The 25,244-nt window shown below is 47.2% G+C and overlaps 1 protein-coding gene across 1 annotated transcript; it reads left to right on the plus strand.

Moving 5' to 3' along the window:
• Positions 1 to 341: 341 nt before the first annotated feature.
• Positions 342 to 25,186, plus strand: LOC139243998 (rho guanine nucleotide exchange factor 12-like; the record flags this gene model as incomplete). Its single annotated transcript, XM_070870937.1, has 7 exons — positions 342 to 425; positions 2,585 to 2,688; positions 17,205 to 17,299; positions 22,273 to 22,371; positions 22,594 to 22,643; positions 23,466 to 23,523; positions 24,990 to 25,186. Coding segments are annotated over exons 1-7 (687 nt in total), but the record flags the coding sequence as incomplete, so codon positions are not given.
• Positions 25,187 to 25,244: the final 58 nt, after the last annotated feature.

A 25,244-nucleotide genomic window follows, 5' to 3' on the forward strand; every position in this document is an offset into this window, starting at 1 on the left:
CTCCCCCTGCAGTTTGTGCGAGGTAGGTGAAACTGCACCAGCACATGGTAGTGTTGAGTAGAATAGTCACCCGGTAGGATGGTGAGCATCCCAGGTTGCTGGTGAAAGTAAGGGTGGAAATTACAGAAGATCTGGCCACAATCTTCCGATCTGCCTTCGATATGGAGGTGGTGCCAGAGGACTGGAGGATTGTAAATGTTTCACTCATGTTCAAAAAAAAAATGGCGACCAGGATAAACCAGGCAACTACAGGCCAGAGAAAATTAATTCTCACTTGGGAAAATATGGGCTAATAAATGGAGGTCAGTACGGATTTGTTAAAGGCCTTGGGTATAATTGCAATGTTTGCAGAGGAAACAAACCTGGGAACTGCAGTCAGCAATGCTGAGGATGGTACCAGACCTCAGGAGGACATAGACAGACTTGTAAGTTGGGCAGACACATGGCATTACATTTAATACAGAGAAGTGAAAGTGATGCATTTTGGTAGGGACAATAGAGAGAGGCAATATAACCTTAAAGTGGGTGTAGGAACAGAGAGACCTGGGGGTGGTGGGACGAGTTGAGAAGGCACATGGGATCCTGGAGGGGAGGGGGGTAGGGTGTGGGGGGGGTGGGGGTAGGGGGTAGGGGGTAGGGGTAGGGGGTGTGTGGGGGGTGGGGAACTTTACACAATCACAATCACGAAGGAGGTGGTACTCAGTAAGATAATGGACCTGATGGCTTGCATCCTAGGGTCTTAAGAGAAGTAGCAGCAGGGATTGTGGATGCATTGGTTGTAATTTACAAAAATTCCCTGGATTCTGGGGAGGTCCCAGCAGATTGGAAAACTGCAAATGTAACGGCCCTATTTAAAAAAGGAGGCAGACAAAAAGCAGGAAACTATAGACCAGTTAGTCTAACATCTGTGGTTGGGAAAATGTTGGAGTCCATTATTAAAGAAGCAGTAGCAGGACATTTGGAAAAGCAAAATTCGGTCAGGCAGAGTCAGCATGGATTTATGAAGGGGAAGTCATGTTTGACAAATTTGCTGGAATTCTTTGAGGATGTAACGAACAGGGTGGATAAAGGGGAACCAGTGGATGGACTTGGAAATGTATTTGGACGTCCAAAAGGCATTTGACAAGGTGCCATATAAAAGGTTACTGCACAAGATAAAAGTTCACGGGGTTGGGGGTAATATATTAGCATGGATAGAGGATTGGCTAACTAACAGAAAACAGAGAGTCGGGATAAATTGTTCATTCTCTGGTTGGCAACCAGTTACTAGTAGGTAGCCAAGTTTGCTGACGATACAAAGATGGGAGGAAATGCAATGTGTGAGGAGGACACAAAAAATCTGCAAAAGTACATAGACAGGCTAAGTGAGTGGGCAAAAATTTGGCAGATGGAGTATAATGTTGGAAAGTGTGAGGTCATGCACTTTGGCAGAAAAAAATCAAAAAGCAAGTTATTATTTAAATGGAGAAAGATTGCAAAGTGCTGCAATACAGCGGGACCTAGGGGTACTTGTGCATGAAACACAAAAGGAGAATATGTGGGTACAGCAAAGTGATCAGGAAGGCCAATGGAATCTTGGCCTTTATTGCAAAGGGGATGGAGTATAAAAGCAGGGAAGTCTTGCTAACGTTATACAGGGTATTGGTGAGGCCACACCTGGAATACTGCGTGCAGTTTTGCTTTCTATATTTACAAAAGGATATACTTGTTTTGGAGGCAGTTCAGAGAAGGTTCACTCGGTTGATTCCGGAGATGAGGGGGTTGACTTATGAGGAAAGGTTGAGTAGGTTGGGCCTCTACTCATTGGAATTCAGAAGAATGAGAGGTGATCTTATTGAAACTTATAAGATTATGAGGGGGCTTGACAAGGTGGATGCAGAGAGGATGTTTCCACTGATGGAGGAGACGGGAACTAGAGTGCATGATCTTAGGGCCCATTTAAAACTGAGATGAGGATAAATTTCATCTCAGAGGGTTGGAAATCTGTGGAATTCGCTGCCTCTGAGAGCTGTGGAAGCTGGGGCATTGAATACATTTAAGACAGAGATGGACGGTTTCTTAAACGATAAGGGGATAAAGGGTTATGGGGAGCGGACGGGGAAGTGGAACTGAGTCCACAATCAGTTCAGCTATGATCTTATTGAATGGCGGAGCGGGATCGAGGGGCCGTATGGCCTACTTCTCCTGCTCCTTATGGGTCGGTAATGAGGGCACAGATTTAAGGTGATTGGCAAAAAATAACTAGGCGACATGAGGAAAGGTTTTTTTAATGCAGCGAGTTGTTGTGATCTGGAATGCACTGCCTGAAAGGGTTGTGGAAGCAGATTCAATAATCTTCCAAAGGGATTTGGATAAATCATTGAGAGGAAGAAATTTGCAGGACCACAGGAAAACAGCAGGGGAGTGGGACTAAGTGGATAGCTCTTGCAAAGAGCCAGCGCAGACACGATGGGCCAAAGGGCTTTCTCCTGTCCTGTATTCTGTGCTCCTTGCTCTGGAGTGGCATTGGGCGAGTGGCATTGGGTTGGGTTACTGAGTGAATAGCGCTGGGCTCTCTAACTCGAGCTGCTTTCTTTAATTCCAGGTTTCCCATCAGAAGACTTCCCAGGTAAGAGCTCACGACACAATGGGTGAGAGTGATTGGCCATCTCAGACCGTCCAGAAACCATTTAAGAGGCTTAAGAACTTGTACGTATAACTAGAGTTCTCTCTGAGCCCCCCAGGCCCCCACTGCCCCCCCCGCCCTCCCACCGCGCGCCCCACCATTCCCGGTCCACGCCGTTTCGCCCCCCTTCCACATCCCCACAGCCCACCCCCCCTCCCCCAAGCTGCTGCCATCTCCCAGCGCCCACACTACACCCCCCACAGGCCCTCGCTACCACCCCCCCCCCCCCAAGCCCCCACAGCACCCCCCCCACCCCCGCAAAGGCCCCTGCCGTCTCCCAATGCCCTCACTACACCCCAGGCCCCCACTGTCTCCCCTCCCCCAGGCCTCCCTCCCGGCCCCTGCCCCCCAGGTCCTCCCTCCACTGTTTTTCCCCTCCCCCCGCAGGCCCCTGCCCAGGCCTCTCTCTTGCCTGCTGCATGGGTTGCTCTGTTGGGAGTCCAGACCTAGAGCATGCAGAGCAATCTCATGCCATAAAAATGAGAATGAAAGTTTGGGGGAAGACAGCACCTGGGAAATATGATTCGGGGTAGCAAATTAATAAAGTGGGAGTGAAAGTGCATTATGTTCCTGGTTCCCCCTCTAATATTGGCCGGACACTGTTTCTGGAGACAATCTCCTCTCAAATTGGCGATTTATCCAAACTTCCATCGATCAAGTGTTGGACCAGTCTTTCGGCTTGTGGGTGTCGCTGGCAAGGCCGATATTTATTGCCCATCCCCAATTGCCCATGAGATGTTAGTAGTGAGCCCCCACTTGGAACCGCTGCAGTCCGTGTGGTGAAGGTGCTCCCACAGTGCTGTTAGGGAAGGAGTTGCAGGATTTTGAGCCAGTGATGATGAAGAAACAGACAATTGTATTTCCAAGTCGGAACGATGTGTGAGTCTGAGAACTCGTTAAAGGTAGTGTAAGAGCTGGGCGATGCGGAAAGACCTTTGGTGTTAGCTGGGCCTAGTCGATTTCTGGAGTGTCTCGCGTCACCACGTACGAAGGTACGTAATCTACCCAACATTTGGTCTTCTCTAAGAATTGGTCTCCATGGTGGGGATTGAGCATTAAATTGCTGTTTGTCCACCATCTTCATAGAAAGCCTAGCGGTAGTAATGGAGAAATACTGGCAGGGCAGTCGTGAGAAACTGTCACGGCTATGATGCAAGAAGCAGAGACATCCGGCATCAGACATGTGAATCAGGAAAAGTCGGAACCTGTTGATAAAGTCTAGCTTTTATAAACCAGGGTTATTGAGCTCGGCTCAGTAAGTAATACCAAACCCATTCAAATCATTGGTTGGGCCACGGTTTGAATGTGTCCAGTTTTGAATGTTTTAGTTTAGGGGAGGATGCAGGAGACGTTCACTGTGATGATTCCATGGATTTAGTTACGAGGATATACCAGAGAAACTGGGGCTCTTTTCAGTAGAGATATATTTAAGTAGAGATCTGTTAACTAGAGAGGTGTTCAGCATTTTGAGGGGTTTTTATAAGGCAACACAATTTTAACGTTTTACAAGTCATCCATTATATTGCGATGGTGGTGGTGATTGTGCACAGCGGGGTAATGGTGCACTGCGCGAGGTGTGACTTGTGATAATGGCCCGCTGCGTGAGGTGCGACTTAATGTTGGCAGTATCTTATGGTTGCTAGGTACTCTGAATGATGCAGAAATCGAATGAAAATCTACATAAGACCAAAGCTCTGAAGGTTTGTAGGAATGCATAAAAACATAGGGACAGGAGGAGGCCCTTCAGCCTCTCTACTTGTTCCACCATTCTGAGATCATGGCTGATCTGCACCTCTACTCCCTCTCCCTTAATACCCTTACCCAACAAAAATCGATAATTCTGTGTTGAAATTTTCAATTGACTCCTAGCCTCAATAGGGGGAGAGAGTTCCAGATTTCCACTACCCTTTGTGTGAAGAAGTGCTTCCTGACGTCAGCCCTGAACAGCCTAGCTTGTTTGAAGTTTATGCCCCCTTGTTCTGGACTCCACCCACCAGAGGAAATAGTTTACATAAGAACATAATAGGAGCAGGAGTAGGCCATACAGCCCCTCGAGCCTGCTCCACCATCTAATATCATCATGGCTGATCCGATCATGGACTCAGGTCCACTTTCCTGCCCGCTCCCCATAACCCCTTATTCCCATATCGGCTAAGAAACTGTCCATCTCTGTCTTAAATTTATTCACTGACCCAGCTTCCACAGCTCTCTGAGGCAGCGAATTCCACAGGTCCACAACCCTCTGAGAAAAGAAATTTCTCCTCATCTCAGTTTTAAATGGCCGGCCCGTTATTCTAAGATTATGCCCCTGAGTTTTAGTCTCCCCCATCAGTGGAAACATCCTCTCTGCATCCACCTTGTCAAGCCCCCTCATAATCTTATACCTTTCAATAAGATCACCTCTCATTCTTCTGAATTCCAATGAGTATAGGCCCAACCTGCTCAACCTTTCCTCATAAGTCAACCCCCTCATCTCCGGAATCAACCTAGTGAACCTTCTCTGAATTGCCTCCAAAGCAAGCATATCCTTTCGTAAATATAGAAAGCAAAACTGCAGGCAGTATTCCAGGTGTGGCCTCACCAATACCCTGTATAGCTGTAGCAAGACTTCCTTGCTTTTATACTCCATCCCCTGTGCAATAAAGGCCAAGATTCCATTGGCCTTCCCGATCACTTGCTGTACCTGCATACTATCCTTTTGTGTTTCATGCACAAGTACCCCTAGGTCCCACTGTACCGCAGCACTTTGCAATCTTTCTCCATTTAAATAATAACTTGCTCTTTGATTTTTTTCTGCCAAAGTGCATGACCTCACACTTTCCATTATACTCCATCTGCCAAATTTTTGCCCACTCACTTAGCCTGTCTATGTCCTTTTGCAGATTTTTTGTGTCCTCCTCACACATTGCTTTTCCTCCCATCTTTGTATTGTCAGCAAACTTGGCTACGTTACACTCAGTCCCTTCTTCCAAGTCGTTAATATAGATTGTAAATAGTTGGGGTCCCAGCACTGATCCCTGCGGCACCCCACTAGTTACTGATTGCCAACCAGAGAATGAACCATTTATCCCGACTCTCTGTTTTCTGTTAGCCAATCCTCTATCCATGCTAATATATTACCCTCAACCCTGTGAACTTTATCTTGTGCAATAACCTTTTATGTGGCACCTTGTCAAATGCCTTTTGGAATTCCAAATACACCACATCCACTGGTTCCCCTTTATCCACCCTGTTCACTCCATCCTCAAAGAACTCCAGCAAATTTGTCAAACATGACTTTCCCTTCATAAATCCATGCTGACTCTGCCTGACCAAATTATGCTTTTCCAAATGTTCTGCTACTATTTCTTTAATAATGGACTCCAACATTTTCCCAACCACAGATGTTCGGCTAACTGGTCTATAGTTTTCTGCTTTTTGTCTGCCTCCTTTTTCAAATAGGGGCGTTACATTTGCAGTTTTCCAATCTGCTGGGACTTCCCCAGAATCCAGGGAATTTTGGTAAATTACAACCAATGCATCCACAATCCCTGCTACTTCTCTTAAGACCCTAGGATGCAAGCCATCAGGTCCAAGGGATTTATCTGTCTTTAGTTCCATTGAGCCCAAGTTTCCACACGATAAAAAACGGGCGCCCCTCCGAGCTGGGCGCCCGTTTTTCGTGCCTAAAACGGCGCCTAAAAAAAACCTCGCAATTCTGGAGCGTTCTGCAGCTCCATGTCTGCTGGCGCAGAGCCTACACTGGCGCCGATTTTGTAAGTGAGAGGGGGCGGGTATTATTTAAATTAGTTTTTTTCCTGCCGGCATCGCTGTGTGTGTGCGTTGGAGCGTTCGCACATGCTCAGTGTGAAAAAAACATTGGCACTCGGACATTTTTGTAGTTCTTTGTAGCTGTTTAAATTTTGAACAATTTTTAATAAAAGCACATTGCCATCAGCACTTGCAGCCTTCTCACTGTCTCCTCCCCCCCCCCCCCCCCCCCGCGGGAATGAAACGGCTGTTTAATTCCCCCCCCCCCAGCCGCGGGAACGAAACGGCTGTTTAATCCCCCCCCCCCGCCCGCCGCGGGAACGAACGCCTGCAACATTCTCCCTGCCTGAAGCACTTTCACACAGGTAGGAAGATGGTTTATTTAATCTTTTCTTTGCTTATAAATGTTTATTCAGGTTGGATTTATTTGTAGAAGTATAAATAAGGATTTATTGTAGAATTTAATGAGTTCCCTTCCCCCCCCACCTCGTTCTGGACGCCTAATTTGTAACCTGCGCCTGATTTTTTAATGTGTAGAACAGGTTTTTTCAGTTCTACAAAAATCTTCACTTGCTCCATTCTAAGTTAGTTTGGAGTACGTTTTCACTGTGGAAACTTTGAAATCAGGCGTCAGTGGCCGGACACGCCCCCTTTTGAAGAAAAAATTCTGTTCCAAAGTGGAACTGTTCTAACTGACTAGAACTGCAGAAAAAAAAATGTGGAGAATTGCGATTTCTAAGATAGTCCGTTCTCCACCAGTTGTTCCTAAAAATCAGGCGCAAATCAAGTGGAAACTTGGGCCCATTATCTTACTGAGTTCCAGCTCCTTAGTGATTGTGATTGTGTTAAGTTCCTCCCCCCCCCCCCGCCCATAGTCCCTTGATTATCCACTGTTGGAATATTGTTAGTGTCCTCTACCGTAAAGACTGATACAAAATATTTGTTCAGAGTTTCTGCCATCTCCATGTTCCCCATTACTAATTCCCCGGTCTCGTCCTCTAAGGTTTCTCTCTATCTACTCTATCGAATCCTTTTAACATTTTAAACACCTCAATTGAATGACCCCACGATCTTCTATACTGCAGGGAATACAAGCTTAGTCAATGCAACCGGTCCCTATTTAACCCTTTAAGCCCTGGCATTATTTGGGTGAACCTGCGTTGCACTCCCTCCAAAGCCAATATATTCTCCGAGGTACGGTGCTAGAACGGAACGCAGAGCTCCCGACAGCTGAAGCATCACTTCCTCCTTGTGTATTCTTGCCCCCTCGAGATAAAGGCTAACATTCCATTAGCTTTTTGATTACTTTTTGTAACCTTACACTAGCTTTTAGTGATATGTGCACGTGGACCCCTAAATCTCTGCTGCTCCTCAGCCCCTAATTTTTCACTATTTAGAAAATATTTCAGTTTATATTTCTCAGATCCAAAGTGGATGGCCTCACACTTCCTCGCATTGAACTCTCTTTGCCTCAGTTTTGCCCACGTTCTTAGTCTGTCTGTCCCTTTGTAACTTCCTGCTCTCCTCTGTCCTACTTATTGTCCCTCCTAACTTAGTGTTGTCTGCAAAACTCTCGCTTTCTTCATTGAAGTCTTGAGTAAATATGGTGAAAAGCTGAGGCCCCAGAGCAGACCCCTGAGGAACACCTCTGGTCATAGCCTTCCATTTGAAATTGGCCAGTTTAAAGGCACAATGATCAAATCTGGAGAAAATTATGACTAAAGTATCTGAAATTCCCTTACCTGTTTCTTTTACTACCCGAGTGTGGAAACCATCAGGTCCAGCAGTTTTGTGTATCTTAAGTCCTATTATTTTCTCCATTTACCATTTTATTAATTGTATTAAATCCATTAAGTTCCTTCCCTTGACTTCTTCTGGTTCCCGTGTCCCGCTGGCATTTTGTCCGCTTCCTCCATTGTGAAAACAGACATGGTCCTCATTTAATGAGTCTGCCATTTCCTCCTTGTCCATTATAGTCCCACCTGCATGTGGCTTCAGTGGGCTCACATCCCCCAAACCACTCTCTCAATATATTTATAAAAAAAACTTTACTGTTAGTTTTGATATCCTTTCATGTTTTTGTTCATACTCTCCTTTTGCACCTCTTAGTACTTTCTTTATCTCCCTATTAGAAAATCATAATATGATTAGGCAGAGTCACTCTGGTTTTATGAAAGGAACATTCTGTTTGACATTACAGATTTTTGAGGCTGTAATTAGCAGGGTAGATAAAGGGGAACCAGTGGACAGAGTATATTTGGATTTTCAAAAGGCATTCGATAGGTATCACACGAGGTTATTACATAAAGTTAGAGCACATCGGATTGGGAGTAATATATTAGCTCGGAGTGAGGATTGATTAATGGGCAGCAAGCAGAGAGTAGAAATAAACAGGTCATTTTTGGGATGGCAGGGTGTAACTAGTGGATTAGGGTAAGGAACATAGAAACATAGAAAATAGGTGCAGGAGTAGGCCATTCGGCCCTTCGAGCCTGCACCGCCATGCAATAAGATCATGGCTGAACATTTTCTCAGTACCCCTTTCCTGCTTTCTCTCCATAACCCTTGACCCCTTTAGCCGTAAGGGCCTTATCTAACTCCCTGTTGAATATATCCAATGAACTGGCATCAACAACTCTCTACGGCAGGGAATTCCACAGGTTAACAACTCTCTTGAGTGAAGAAGTTTCTTCTCATCTCAGTCCTAAATGGCCTACCCCTTATACTAAGACTGTGTCCCCTAGTTCTGGACTTCCCCAACATCAGGAACATTCTTCCTGCATCTAACCTGTCCCGTCCCGTCAGAATCTTATATGTTTCTATGAGATCCCCTCTCATCCTTCTAAACTCCAATGTATAAAGGCCCAGTCAATCCAGTCTCTCCTCATATGTCAGTCCAGCCATCCCGGGAATCAGTCTGGTGAACCTTCGCTGCACTCCCTCAATAGCAAGAATGTCCTTCCTCAGATTAGGAGACCAAAATTGAACACAATATTCCAGGTGAGGCCTCACCAAGGCCCTGTACAACTGCAGTAAGACCTCCCTGCTCCTATACTCAAATCCCCTAGCTATGAAGGCCAACATGCCATTTGCCTTCTTCACCGCCTGCTGTACCTGTATGGCAACTTTCAATGACTGATGAACCATGACACCCAGGACTTGTTGCACCTCCCCTTTTCTTAATCTGCCGCCATTCAGATAATATTCTGTCTTCGCGTTTTTGCCCCCAAAGTGGATAACCTCACATTTATCCACATTATACTGCATCTGCCATGAATTTGCCCACTCGCCTAATCTGTCCAAGTCACCCTAAAGCCTCTTAGTGTCCTTCTCACAGCTCACACAGCCACCCAGCTTAGTGTCATCTGCAAACTTGGAGATATTACACTCAATTCCTTCATCCAAATCATTAATTTATATTGTAAAGAGCTGGGGTCCCAGCACTGAGCCCTGCGGTACTCCACTAGTTACTGCCTCCCATTCTGAGAAGGACCTGTTTATCCCGACTCTTTGCTTCCTGTCTGCCAACCAATTCTCTATCCACATCAGTACATTACCCCCAATACCATGCGCTTTGATTTTGCACACCAAACTCTTGTGTGGGACCTTGTCAAAAGCCTTTTGAAAGTACAAATACACTGGTTTTCTCTTGTCCACTCTACTAGTTCCAGAAGATTTGTCAAGCATGATTTCCCCTTCATAAATCCATGCTGACTTGGACCGATCCTGTCACTGTCACTGCTTTCCAATCCTTAATAATTGATTCCAACAGTTTCCCCATTACTTCCAGAAGGTTATTTGTGTCTTCCTTCGTGAAGACAGAACCAAAGTATTTGTTCAATTGGTCTGCCATTTCTTTGTTCCCCATTATAAATTCACCTGAATCCGACTGCAAGGGACCTACATTTATCTTCACTAATCTTTTTCTCTTCATATATCTATAGAAGCTTTTGCAGTCAGTTTTTATGTTCCCAGCAAGCTTCTTCTCGTACTCTATTTTCCACTTCTTAATTAAACCCTTTGTTCTCCTCTGCTGAATTCTAAATTACTCCCAGTCCTCAGGTTTGCTGCTTTTTCTGGCCAATTTGTATGCCTCTTCCTTGGATTTAACACGATCCTTAATTTCCCTTGTTAGCCACGGTTGAGCCACCTTCCCCGTTTTATTTTCACTCCACAGACAGGAATGTACAATTGCTGAAGTTCATCCATCTGATCTTTAAATGTTTGCCATTGCCTATCCATCGTCAACCCTTTAAGTATCATTTGCCAGTCTATTCTCCCCAATTCACGCCTCAAACCATTGAACTTACCTTTCCTTAAGTTCAGGACCCTAGTTTCTGAATTAACTGTGTCATTCTCCATCTTAATAAAGAATTCTACCATGTTATGGTCACTCTTCCCCAAGGGGTCTCGCACAACAAGATTGCTAATTAGTCCTTTCTCATTACACATCACCCAGTCTAGGATGGCCAGCTCCCTAGTTGGTTCCTCGACATATTGATCTAGAAAACCATCCCTAATATGCTCCAGCAAATCCTCCTCCACCGCATTGCTACCAGTTTGGTTAGCCCAATCAATATGTAGATTAAAGTCAGCCATGATAACTGCTGTACCTTTATTGCATGCATTCCTTATTTCTTGTTTGATGCTGTCCGCATCCTCATTACTACTGTTTGGTGGTGTGTACACAACTCCCACTAGCGTTTTCTGCCCCTTGATATTCCATAGCTCCACCCATACCGATTCCACATCATCCAAGCTAATGTCCTTTCTTATTGTTGCGTTAATTTCCTCTTTAACCAGTAATGCCACCCCGCCTCCTTTTCCTTTCTGTCTATCCTTCCTAAATGTTGAATACCCTTGGATGTTGAGTTCCCAGCCTTGGTCACCCTGGAGCCATATCTCTGTGATGCCAATTACATCATACATACGAACATACGAATTAGTAACAGGAATAAGTCATCTAGCCCCTCGAGCTTGCTGCGCCATTCAACAAGATCATGGCTGATCTGGCCGTGGACTCAGCTCCACTTACCCGCCCGCTCCCCATAACCCTTAACTCCCTTATTGGTTAAAAATCTATCTATCTGTGATTTGAATACATTCAATGAGCTAGCCTCAACTGCATCCTTGGGCAGAGAATTCCACAGATTCACAACCCTCTGGGAGAAGAAATTCCTTCTCAACTCGGTTTTAAATTGGCTCCCCCGTATTTTGAAGCTGTGCCCCCTAGTTCTAGTCTCCCCGACCAGTGGAAACAACCTTTCTGCCTCTATCTTGTCTATCCCTTTCATTATTTTAAATGTTTCTATAAGATCACCCCTCATCCTTCTGAACTCCAACAAGTAAAGATCCAGTCTACTCCATCTATAGTGAATCGTCTCTGTACGCCCTCCAAAGTATATCCTTCCTTAAGTAAGGTGACCAAAATTGCACGCAGTACTCCAGGTGCGGCCTCACCAATACCCTGTACAGTTGCAGAAGGACCTCCCTGCATTTGTACTCCATCCCTCTCGCAATGAAGGCCAACATTCCATTCGCCTTCCTGATTACCTGCTGCACCTGCAAACTAACTTTTGGGGCCTTGAAAATGTCTGCTGTGTCACCCAGGTCGGGTGGCATGGTTTTAATGTTTATGTTTTTGCAGGTAAACTCAAAAGAGTTTCATGCACAAGGACCCCCAGGTCCCTCTGCACCGCAGCATGTTGTAATTTCTCCCCATTCAAATAATATTCCCTTTTACTGTTTTTTTTTCAAGGTGGATGACCTCACATTTTCTGACATTGTATTCCATCTGCCAAACCTTAGTCCATTCGCTTAACCTATCTAAATCTCTTTGCAGCCTCTCTGTGTCCTCTACACAACCGCTTTCCCACTAATCTTTGTGTCATCTGCAAATTTTGTTACACTACACTCTGTCCCCTCTTCCAGGTCATCTATGTATATTGTAAACAGTTGTGGTCCCAGCACTGATCCCTGTGGCACACCACTAACCACCGATTTCCAACCTGAAAAGGACCCATTTATCCCGACTCTCTGCTTTCTGTTAGCCAGCCAATTCTCTATCCATGCTAATACATTTCCTCTGACTCCGCGTACCTTTATCTTCTGCAGTAACCTTTTGTGTGGCACCTTACCGAATGCCTTTTGAAAATCTAAATACACCACATCCATCGGTACACCTCTATCCACCATGCTCGTTATATCCTCAAAGAATTCCAGTAAATTAGTTAAACATGATTTCCCCTTCATGAATCCATATTGCGTCTGCTTGATTGCACGATTCCTATCTAGATGTCCCGCTATTTCTTCCTTAATGATAGCATTTTCCCCATTACAGATGTTAAACTAACTGGCCTATAGTTACCTGCCTTTTGTCTGCCCACTTTTTTAAACAGAGGCGCTATATTAGCTGCTTTCCAATCCGCTGGTACCTCCCCAGAGTCCAGAGAATTTTGCTATAACTTCCGCCATCTCTTTTAATACCCTGGGATGCATTTCATCAGGACCAGGGGACTTGTCTACCTCGAGTCCCATTAGCCTGTCCAGCACTACCCCCCTAGTGATTGTCTCAAGGTCCTCCCTTCCCACATTCCCATGACCAGCAATTTTTGCCATGGTTTTTGTGTCTTCCACTGTGAAGACCGAAGCAAAATAATTGTTTAAGGTCTCAGCCATTTCCACATTTCCCATTATTAAATCCCCCTTCTCATCTTCTAAGAGACCAACATTTACTTTAGTCACTCTTTTCCATTTTATATATCGGTAAAAGCTTTTACTATCTGTTTTTATGTTTTGCGCAAGTTTACTTTCGTAATCTATCTTTCCTTTCTTTATTGCTTTCTTAGTCATTCTTTGCTGTCGTTTAAAATTTTCTAGTTTCCCACTAACCTTGGCCACCTTATACGCATTGGTTTTTAATTTGATACTCTCCTTTATTCCCTTGGTTATCCACAGCTGGTTATCCCTTCTCTTACCGCCCTTTTTCAGTGGAATATATTTTTGTTGAGCACTATGAAAGAGCTCCTTAAAAGTCCTCCACTGTTCCTCAATTGTGCCACCGTTTAATCTGTGTTTCCAGTCTACTTTCGCCAACTCTGCCCTCATCCCACTGTAGTCCCCTTTGTTTAAGCATAGTACGCTCGTTTCTGACACAACTTCCTCACCCTCAATCTGTATTACAAATTCAACCATACTGTGATCACTCATTCCGAGAGGATCTCCTAGTGAAAGATCCTCTCGGAATGAGTGATCACAGTATGGTTGAATTTGTAATACATATTCCTGTCTCATTACACAGGACCAGATCTAAGATAGCTTGCTCCCTTGTAGGTTCTGTAACATACTGTTCTAAGAAACAATCCCGTATGCATTCTATGAATTCCTCCTCAAGGCTACCCCGTGCGATTTGATTTGACCAATCGATATATAGGGTAAAATCCGCCATGATTACTACCGTTCCTTTTTCACATGCCTCCATTATTCCCTTGATTATTGCCCGCCCCACCGTGAAGTTATTATTTGGGGGCCTATAAACTACGCCCACCAGTGACTTTTTCCCCTTACTATCTCTAATCATACCCGTTAACTGCTATCTGCGCAGTTAATTCGTCCACCTTATTCCGAATACTCCTCTCATTGAGGCACAGAACCTTCAGGCTTGTCTTTTTAACACACTTTCCCCCTTAGAATTTTGCTGTAATGTGGCCCTTTTTGCTTTTTGCCTTGGGTTTCGCTGCCCTCCACTCTTACTTTTCTTCTTTCTATCTTTTGCTTCTGCCCCCATTCTACTTCCCTCTGTCTCCCTGCAGAGGTTCCCATCCCCCTGCCATATTAGTTTAACTCCTCCCCAACAGCACTAGCAAACACTCCCCCTTGGACATTGGTTCCGGTTCTGCCCAAGTGCAGAACGTCCAGTTTGTACTGGTCCCATCTCCCCCAGAACCGGTTCCAATGTCGCAGGAATTTGAATCCCTCCCTTCTGCACCACTTCTCAAGCCACGTAGTCATCTGAGCTATTCTGCGATTCCTACTCTGACTAGCACGTGGCACTGGTAGCAATCCTGAGATTACTACTTTTGAGGTCCTACTTTTTAATTTCGCTCCTAGCTCCCTAAATTCATCTTGTCGGACCTCATCCCATTTTTGTACCTATATCCTTGGTATCTATATACACCACGACAACTGGCTGTTCACCCTCCCTTTTCAGAATGCCCTGCACCCACTCCGAGACATCCTTGACCCTTGCACCAGGGAGGCAACATAGCATCCTGGAGTCTCGGTTGCGGCCGTAGAAACGCCTATCTATTCCCCTTACGATTGAATCCCCAATCACTATCGCTCTCCCACTCTTTTTCCTGCCCTCCTGTGCAGCAGAGCCAGCCACGGTGCCATGAACTTGGCTGCTGCTGCCCTCCCCTGATGTGTCATCCCCCCCCAACAGTACCCAAAGCGATGTATCTGTTTTGCAGGGGGATGACCGCTGGGGACCCCTGCACTACCTTCCTTGCACTGCTCTTCCTGTTGGTCATTCATTCCCTATCTGACTGTGTACCCTTTACCTTTGGTAAGACCAACTCATTAAACGTGCTATTCACGTCATTCTCAGCATCGTGGTTGCTCCAGAGTGAATCCACCCGCAGCTCCAATGCCGCAAAGAGGTCTTTCAGGAGCTGCAGGCACTTCCCGCACACGTAGTTGTCGGGGACACCGTAAGTGTCCCTGACTTCCCACATAGTACAGGAGGAGCATAACACGTGTCCGAGCTCTCCTGCCATGACTTAATCCTTAGATAAACTTAATTTGGCAACAACAATGCTGAAAGGTTACTTACTGATAAAGAAAAGAAAAAGAAAAACTACTTACCAATCACTTACCCCCTTGGCTGTGACGTCACCTTTCGATTTCTTTCTACTTTTTTGCCTTCTCTCCCTGCTGCAGCTGCACCGGCTGGCTGCTCGAAGTCCCCGTTCTGCCTCCGACGACGACGAACTCCCGCCGACTGATGGGCCTCTTGTAGGCCTCCTCGAAGTCCCCGTTCTGCCTCCTCCTCCGACAACAGTGTTTGAGCCTCAAGTATTTACAATCTCTATCAATGATTAGATGAAGGGATCAAGTTCAATGTATACTTTGCTGATGATACAAAGCTAGGTGGGAACGTAAGCTGTGAGGAGGAGACAAAGAGGCTGTGAGTGGGCAAGAAGGTGACGGGCAGAGTATAACTTGGGGAAATGTAAAAATTATCCACTTTGGTAGGAAAAATGGAAAAGCAAAGTATTTTTGAAAAGGTGAGAGTAGTAAATAGTGTGCAGAGGGATTTGGGTGACCTTGTAGATGAATCACAGAAAGTTAACATTCAGGTACAGCAAGCAACTGGAAGGCAAATGGTCTGTTGGCCTTTATTGCAGGGGGTTGGCGTACAAGAGTAAGGAAGTCTTGTTTCAATTATATAGGACTTTGGTGAGACCACACTGGAGTACTGTGCACAGTTTTGTGGTCTTACCTATGGAAGGATATATTTGCCTTAGACGGTGTGTAACAATGGTTTACTAGATTTGATGCCTGGGATGAGAGGCGAGATTGAGTAGAATGGGCTTTACTTTCTTGAGCTTAGAAAAATAAGAAATGATCTTATGTATAACATTTTTAGAGGGCTTGACAGGGTAGGTGCTCAAAGGCTGTTTCCCCAGGCTGGAGAGCCAACAACTGGGGTCACAGACTCGGGTTGAGTGGTTGGCCATTTGATACTGAGATGAAGACACATTTCTTTACTCAAAGGGTTGTGAATCTTTTCACAAATTGAACACTGAGCACCAGAAGCACTGAGGGAATGAGAGCTCGGCCACTCTCTGCTCCTGGAACCCAGTGAAAGTGCGAGCCAGGCCTGGATCTCCTGGGGAGGAACAATCGGGCAATGTACAGCCAGCCCAGAATTCTCCAGCCCAGAGGGCTGTGGATGCTCAGTCATTGAGTATATTCAAGATTCAGATCGATAGGCTTTTGAATATTAAGGGAATCGAGGGATATGGAGATTGGGCAGGAAAGTGGACTTGAGGTCGAAGATCAGCCATGATCTTATTGAATGGCGGAGCAGGCTTGTGGGGCCAAAATGGTCGACTCCTGCTCCTAATTCTTATGTTCTTGTGTGTTCCAGAAACCATTATCAGCTGAAGGATTGGGTCTTTTCCCACTCTGTCCCACCATGTACAATCCCAATGGACAGATGCCTTTCCCATTCACTCCAAAACATCTCTACGTCAAAATAATAAATCCTCCAAGTAGCTGGGTTTTTTAAAACTCGACTCCGTTTTCCCAGAGGTGATTGCTCCAACTTTGGCTCCAGGCATCTCCCCCACACCCACATGGCCAGTCCTCATGTCAGCTCAAATACTGTCGCTATCTACCCGTACACCCTCACACCTACCCACCCGTACACCCTCACGCCTACCCACCCGTACACCCTCACGCCTACCCACCATGCACGCGTGCCCATTCACACCTACCCACCCATACACACACCCACAGGCGCGTGCACACAGCAGGGCGTGGCGGGGGGTTGGGGGGCGCGGGGTGTTGAGTGTCGGGGGTGAGGAGGGTTGCCAAGGTGGGGCATTGGGTGTCGGGGAGCTTGAAGCGTTGATGATTTCACTGTACAAGGGAGGGTGTGCAGTGTATACAATGGAGCTGGAGCAAGGTATGCGGTTTATATAATGACAGCGGGTGGGACAGAGCTGTGCTGTGTCTCGGTGCTGTGATCCGATTGTCAGGAGTGAGCTGTTCTCTGTTACAGGCAAGGAAGTGTACCGAACAAGGACCTGTCGCCGGATAAGAAACATGACAAGAAGAACTCTGAGAAATCTCCTCTCTACGAGTTTGACCCGACAGGTAAGACGCGTCTGGGACATGGCCCCACTTTCTGCTCCAACTAGTGAGCGGTCCAAGCCATGGTGAAATGTGCTGGTCACAAGCTTCCATTGTTAAACTCTCATTCCTCGAGTGTGGTGCTGATGGTTTTACTGTAATCTGTGGCTGTACATTGCCCGATTGTTCCTCCCCAGCAGATCCAGGCCTGGCTCGCACTTTCACTGGATTCAGGAGCAGTGAGTGGCTGAGCTCTCATTCCCTCAGTGCTTCTCTGCTCTGGTGCTCAGTGTTCAAGTTGTGGCTGAGGCGTGCCGAACCTCCTGGGTTGATTGCCATTTCTCAGCACAGTGCTCCCAGTCCTGGTGATGGTCGGTGCTGCAGTACAGGTGGAATTTGTGGTGATTTAGTCGGGTGTATATGTATCGTGTAACCCCCCCCGCATCCCCAGGGGTTTCTCTGTCTCTGTCTGTCGACTTCCCGAGAATTACTGATGCACAGAGTATGTGAGATTCTGTTTCTGGGACTCTGGGTTCAGACAGCAGCTGGTCTGTCACCCAGACAGCAGGGAGGTGTCTCCAGGGTCAGCGGGGAGCTGTGCAGGATGATCTGAATCACACACAGTCCTGACGCAGTCCCCTTCCTTCAGAGCAAACTAATCTAATCCAAAGTGATGTGAGATTGATGAGATGTGGTTTTGGGAGCGGCCGTGAATCTAGCGAGGGTGGGGGACTTGAGCTGAGTGCATCTGGCTCCCTATAACTTCCAGCAGGCTGAAGCAGCTGATTCCCGGTGACGGTAACACTGCCCCCAGGGCCCCACCGCACCGACAATATTTCAGTTCCTTCGGCTGCTCGACCGTCTTGCAAGGCAACACGGCCGAGCCAGGATTTACTGGAGCATAACTTGGCCCGTAGTTCCATGGAGTTTCACTGAGGCAGCTGGGCTGCTGGTGACCTCGTACAACAGGAGATAACGAGGAAGGAGTCACAGAGGTGACTCTTTCTCAGCACTTAGTTCATTGGCCACAATGAGTGAGCACATTTGCTGAGCTGACTGTCGCTAAATCAGTTCAGCCTGTGTTTCTCACACGTACATCTCAAACAATATCAAGCTATCATTAAGGAAGAAATAGCGGGACATCTAGATAGGAATAGTGCAATCAAGCAGATGCAGCATGGATTCATGAAGGGGAAATCATGTTTAACTAATTTACCGGAATTCTTTGAGGATATAACGAGCATGGTGGATAGAGGTGTACCGATGGATGTGGTGTATTTAGATTTTCAAAAGGCATTCGATAAGGTGCCACACAAAAGGTTACTGCAGAAGATAAAGGTACGCGGAGTCAGAGGAAATGTATTAGCATGGATAGAGAATTGGCTGGCTAACAGAAAGCAGAGAGTCGGGATAAATGGGTCCTTTTCAGGTTGGAAATCGGTGGTTAGTGGTGTGCCACAGGGATCGGTGCTGGGACCACAACTGTTTACAATATACATAGATGACCTGGAAGAGGTTTCAGAGTGTAGTGTAACAAAATTTGCAGATGACACAAAGATTAGTGGGAAAGCGGGTTGTGTAGAGGACACAGAAAGGCTGCAAAGAGATTTAGATAGGTTAAGCGAATGGGCGAAGGTTTGGCAGATGGAATACAGTGTTGGAAAATGTGAGGTCATCCACCTTGGAAAAAAAAAACAGTAAAAGGGAATATTATTTGAATGGGGAGAAATTACAACATGCTGCGGTGCAGAGGGACCTGGGGGTCCTTGAATCCCAAAAAGTTAGTTTGCAGGTGCAGCAGGTAATCAGGAAGGCGAATGGAATGTTGACCTTCATTGCGAGAGGGATGGAGTACAAAAGCAGGGAAGTCCTGCTGCAACTGTACAGGGTATTGGTGAGGCCGCACCTGGAGTACTGCGTGCAGTTTTGGTCACCTTACTTAAGGAAGGATATACTAGCTTTGGAGGGGGTACAGAGACGATTCACTAGGCTGATTCCAGAGATGAGAGGGTTACCTTATGATGATAGATTGAGTAGACTGGGTCTTTACTCGTTGGAGTTCAGAAGGATGAGGGGTGATCTTATAGAAACATTTAAAATAATGAAAGGGATAGACAAGATAGAGGCAGAGAGGTTGTTTCCACTGGTCGGGGAGACTAGAACTAGGGGGCACAGCCTCAAAATACGGGGGAGCCAATTTAAAACCGAGTTGAGAAGGAATTTCTTCTCCCAGAGGGTTGTGAATCTGTGGAATTCTCTGCCCAAGGAAGCAGTTGAGGCTAGCTCATTGAATAGATTCAAATCACAGATAGATAGATTTTTAACCAATAAGGGAATTAAGGGTTACGGGGAGCGGGCGGGTGGGTAAGTGGAGCTGAGTCCACGGCCAGATCAACCATGATCTTGTTGAATGGCGGAGCAGGCTCGAGGGGCTAGATGGTCTACTGTTCCTAATTCTTATGTTCTTGCGTAATATCAAGAACTATCTGATCTGTTACCCCCACAGTATGAGATGTGAATATTGGAAACACACAAAATCACATTCCCCAGATGAGGGTTGAATTATTGGCGAGATGGAGTCTCCCGATGGCCAGGAGCCAAGTGAAACAATGGGGTTTCGCAGACTGTTTCGCTCGGGGGTTTAGTGGGGCTTGTGATTGAGCTGCCTGCTGTCAATATGTGCAGTCCCTGCAGTCATTCTCAGATTCCCAGGGCTGCATCTCATGGTTAGGTTATTCTAACAATCCTTCCCAGAGCCACAAAGTACGACACTAGTTTAACATTGGCTGCTGTGCAAGTGATGCTGTGACGGTGTCGGTCACTGAACCTGTCTGTACAAACATGCTTGTTGAACATTTGTGCTGGGGGGCGGGTGGTGGGCAGAGACTGGGGTTCGGGGGGAGAGATTGGTGGCGGGGGGGGGAGGGCAGAGAGTGGGGGACTGAATTGGGGGGAGTGGGTCAGAGACTGGGGGGAGGGGAGGGAGGCTTGGGGACAGTTATGTGGGGGGCAGGGGGGAAACGGGGGAGACTGGGGGACGGGGAGAGGGGTAGACTGGGGGGGAAGGGGGCTGAGTGAGTGCTGGTTGCCTGTGTTGCATGTGGCCATCAATGTTAACCACGCTTTTGGTTAAAATAATTGTCTGTAGATTTTTACCTGTTTGTTGCACATTAACCGAATGGTCCAGTTTCTCTTGTACACTTTGCGTGTGTATGATAGTGATGGTATCTCTGTGTCTCTGTGATGTGCCTGTGTTTCTGTATCTCACTGTATCTGAGAGTCAAGCTGTGTCTCTACATGTTCCTCCTGCCCCCTTCCCCCTCCTGTGTTGTGTGTCTCTCTCTCTCGCTCTCTCTCTCTCTCTCTCTCTCTCTCTTGCTCCTTTATTTTTTCTGCTGTTATGCAGAGAGCTCGTCCAAACAAAAGAAGTCGTGGTTCAGTTGTGATGAGAGTAAACGCGAGTCCTACGGTAAGCTGTGTGGCAGTCCGAGCTTGGCTGCTTGCTTGCTTGGTGTTGTTGACTGCCTCTGTGAGCAAGTGTTGTGTTTTGTTGCTGGTTGGAATGGAGGATGTATTTTCATTGCTTCACTCACCCACTGTGCTGCCCAGCAGCACCTCAGCCTTGGGTTTCACACAATAATCACCCAAACCTGCCTCCGATGGGGCATCGAAACCAGCTTCGAAACCTAACTATAACGTAAAGCAGCTGGATGCTGAGCAAAATCCCCATTTGTATCAGATCACATCTTGCAACTTAAAACTAAAACGTGGACGTGAGCCAAGCCATCTTCAGTGTGCGAGCGTGTCTCTGTGTGTGCGAGCGTGTCTCTGTGTGTGCGAGCGTGTCTCTGTGTGTGCGAGCGTGTCTCTGTGTCCCCGTGTGTGCGAGCGTGTGTGTGTGTCTCGGTGTGTAAACGTGACGCTGTGCTTCCCACACACTCTGGTGCATGTACTATTTATTCTTGTGCTGCCGTGTGTTTTGCTGCCTGTCTCTCTGCTCGCAGTGCCAGAGCATTGCAGATTCTCTCCCCTACACTTTAAATCTGTAGCTAGCCTTACCCCATTCTAAAAGCAGCTGTACTTCCCTCACCTCTCCGTCTCTTGCCTGCCTGCCCGCTCGTTCTGTGAAATGTCTTGAGATATTTTGTTTCATTAATGGGGCTGCACAAATATGAGTATTCCTTGTTCAAGGGCTTCCAGACAGCCCTCGACGCCATGCCCTCTGTTCTACCATCTCACTGCATCTGTGGGTCCGTGTTTAAACTTTGGATTCTGGCAGATACCGATCTCTGCAGTTTGTCTGTCCCCGTCTCCGCCTGTCCGTACCCCCAGTCCGTCCCTCTGTCCGTTTTCTTCCCCCCCCCCCCCCCGTCTCTCCGTTCCCTCCCCCCCCTGTCTGATTCCTTGCCGTTCCATTTATGCATTTCAATTCAGCATCCTCTGGAGGACAAGTAAAGATCCCTTCAGTTGGGTAGAAATTGTTCAAAAACATTGTGGGTTTCTCCGAATGCTGAAGTTTACCGGAATTGAGCCGATCTCTGCCTGTTGAGGCCGAGTTACATATTCCGAGGGTTGTCTTGGGTAAATCCCCCCCCCCCTGCGCACTCACTTCGCCTGCGCTCGCCCCCCCCTCGCCCTCCCATGTGTAATTGTGCAGTGGGGATGGATGTGAGCTGTTGTCGCTCAATCACAACAGTGAGGAGAATAAATTCTACTTGTTAACATCATTCTACAGCCACAGGGAGGAGGAGCATTTTGACCCGGGGTGGGGGGGTGTAGAGGGGAAGGATCCCAGCCCCGGGGGGGAGTGGGGGTGGAGAAGAAGGAGACAGGGTCCAGACCCTGGGGAGAGGGGTGGGGGGGGGGGTTTACCCCCGGGGGGCTGTTGGTTACTCCGCTATCGTTGCCTCCCTGCCCCCAGCTTCCTTACCCTGACGGTGTGATATTTCAGAATGTTGCTCACTGATTTAATTTGTTCTCTGTCTCTTTGTAACCAGGTCTGGTTCAGCGCTGTGTGATAATCCAGAGAGATGAGAATGGATTTGGTCTGACGGTCAGTGGCGATAATCCTGTGTTTGTCCAGTCCGTCAAAGAGGGTAATTCTCCACCAGCTGCACACTTCACAAAACTTTCTCCACTCAATATTGCGAGCTGATTTGCTGCCTCATTTTAAAAATAATTAAAATGTTCCCTCCCTAATCTATACAATTGCATCTGGAAACTTCAGTAAAATGTTTTGAACCATTTTCAGTGTGAAACAGCGTAGAGAGAGTTTGCTGTGGTTCGGTTCTGGGTCTAACTCTGCGTATGTTTGACAGATGGGGCCGCTGTGCGTGCAGGTGTGCAGCAGGGAGACAGAATCATTAAGGTGAGCTCGATCATCTGTTCACTGTGGTCATTCACAAGTAGAGTTGTTAAGAGTGAGCAAGGTGTGTCAGTGGGAGTGAACGACACCTCATTGAAGCTGATGCTTCATTTTGTGAGTCTGTCTCGCTCGCTGTCTGTCTCGCTCGCTGTCTGTCCCCCACCCCTCCCCATTGCCCCTCCCTCCCTTGTGTTCTAGTCTCCCTTGCTTTCACCTTCACTCCCCATCTCGCTCCTGCTTGCTCACTCCCCCTCTCGCTGCCCTCCCCTCGCTCACTTCCCACCCTCGCTCACTCCCCTTCTCACATTCCCCCCCCACCCTTCCGCCGTTGCTCAGTCCCCCCACCACCGCCCGCACTCTCTCTCTCCCCCTGCCCTCCCCGCCCCCCCCTCGCACTCGAACTTAGTCACTTTTTGGGATTCTAATTGTTCTGCTGTTTCATTCCCCGGGGCTGCTCCATGACCGGTCTTTGTGCGCGAGCCAGGACAGCGAGTGTCAGCGGGCTTTTCCACTATGGAGGCATCACAGCCACATCTGATCCCGCGATCAGCCATTGATCAGACTTGGGGCATTTCCCAGTAGGAGTCATTGTGTTGTGATCAAGAGCAGGAACACTGGCTAAGTATTCTCCCTTTAGACCAGTGAGTTGGTTGCTTATTTGCAGGCTATGGGCCAGTTCAAGAATTGTGATTCTCTTTAGTTCTGTTTCCCTTCCTCAACTAAACAGAGACCCATGGGTCTGTTGAGGGCAAAATGCATCTAACTTTCCGTGTGCATTGTATCGGCAAATACTGGCCTATGTTAATGATGGTGTTCTATCTGCAGGTTAATGGGACGCTGGTCACGCATTCGAATCATGTGGAGGTGGTCCGATTAATTAAGTGTAAGTGAACCCTGGCTAATGAGAATTAGTTCCCCACGTAAGGAACAGTCACCAGCCATCCCACCGGTCTATAGAGACACACAGTGTGCAACCCAACCCGTCTCCTGTACAATAATGTCAACATTGTGACATGGTGAAGGTGTTTAGCAGCCAGAATGCAATCATTCAGCAGCCAACCTTAATGGAAAAAAACACTGCCCATCACCCAGGTCAGGCAGCATTCCCCCTCTTCCCTCTTCCCTCTTCCCTCTTCCCTCTTCCCTCTTCCCTCTTCCCTCTTCCCTCTTCCCTCTTCCCTCTTCCCTCTTCCCTCTTCCCTCTTCCCTCTTCCCTCTTCCCTCTTCCCTCTTCCCTCCCCCTCCCTCTTCCCCCCCCCTCCCCACTCCCCTTCCCGCCTTTCCCCTCCCCCTTCCACACACAAGCGCGTGCTTGCCACACACCATACACAGCATTTAGAATTACGTGTATATTACTGCCTCTAATATTGCATGCCAACACATTTGCCACCCGATGGTTACTGAATACAGCGGATATTAGTTACCATGAAGGAGATAATTGTACTGAAACAACACTGTGTTACATTATTTATCATTTGAATAATGCCGTCGAATCTTTAATGTTCAACTGAACAGACCCACAGGGCCAGAATTTAACATCACATTCGAAAGATGGCAAATCCACCATTACAGCACTCCCTCAGCACTGCCCCTCCGACAGTGCGGCGCTCCCTCGGCACTGCCCTGGAATGTTGGCTGAGATTATGTGCTTGCGTCCTGGAGATAGGTTTGACGAGGGTGGGAGTGTTGGCGATTGAGCTGAGCTGAAGGCGGGGTGTTGGTGAGGGGATAGCAGGATGCTCACTCTGTGTAACTCTCGCATCCTGAAGCTCTGCCCCCACTGTGCTCTCGGAATACCGTGTGAAATTGCATTCTTGTCTACAATTCGCTCTTATCAAAATAAAAACAAATTGAGGGCTACTGATAACTGAGCCACACATCTGCAGCAGTCCAGCTGCTAAATGTGGTCTATAGCAGGGATCCCTGTAAAGCTGGGCCCTGCTGCAGTCTTATCTCAACTCTGATGTGGGGAAGTGAATATTACTACAATTGCCTTGCCCCAAATCCTTCAGTGAAGGAGCTGCCCATTCAGCGGATACAACGCTGGGTGATTCTGTGGTAAAGCTGAGTTTGGCTTTGGTTATTGAGGTTTATGAGCCTCACCTTTCACCGTTGGTCAGAAAAAAAGGACTTTCATTCCTATAGCGCCTTTCACAACCTCAGGATTTCCCAAAGTACTTTTGAAGTGTAGTCACTGTTGTAATGTAGGAAACATGGAAGCTAATTCGCACAGCAAGCTCCCACAAACAGCAATGTGATAATGAGCAGATAATCTGTTTTAGATAGTACGTGTTGTCGCTGGTGGTTTTGCGAGATGCACAGACTGAATGTTTTGGTTTCTGTCACCAGCTGGGTCGTATGTGGCTCTCACAGTCCTGGGCCGCCCCCCTGGCTCACCCCAGATTCCGCTCACCACCGTCGATGGAGATGGCGGAGGTTTCTTCTTCCCTGGACAGCAAGGTCCGATGTCCCCAAATCCGACGTTCTCCCCGCATTCTCCGAGCAGCAGTTTACCGGAGCGAATCACCAGCCCGATGCCGGTGGCAGTGAGTGCACAGCTTTATTCTCACTCGATTAACAGCTGATTTCAGGTATCTCCAGGGG

Source organism: Pristiophorus japonicus, unplaced genomic scaffold (genome assembly GCF_044704955.1).
Source record: "Pristiophorus japonicus isolate sPriJap1 unplaced genomic scaffold, sPriJap1.hap1 HAP1_SCAFFOLD_1963, whole genome shotgun sequence".
NCBI classification, from domain to species: domain Eukaryota; kingdom Metazoa; phylum Chordata; class Chondrichthyes; family Pristiophoridae; genus Pristiophorus; species Pristiophorus japonicus.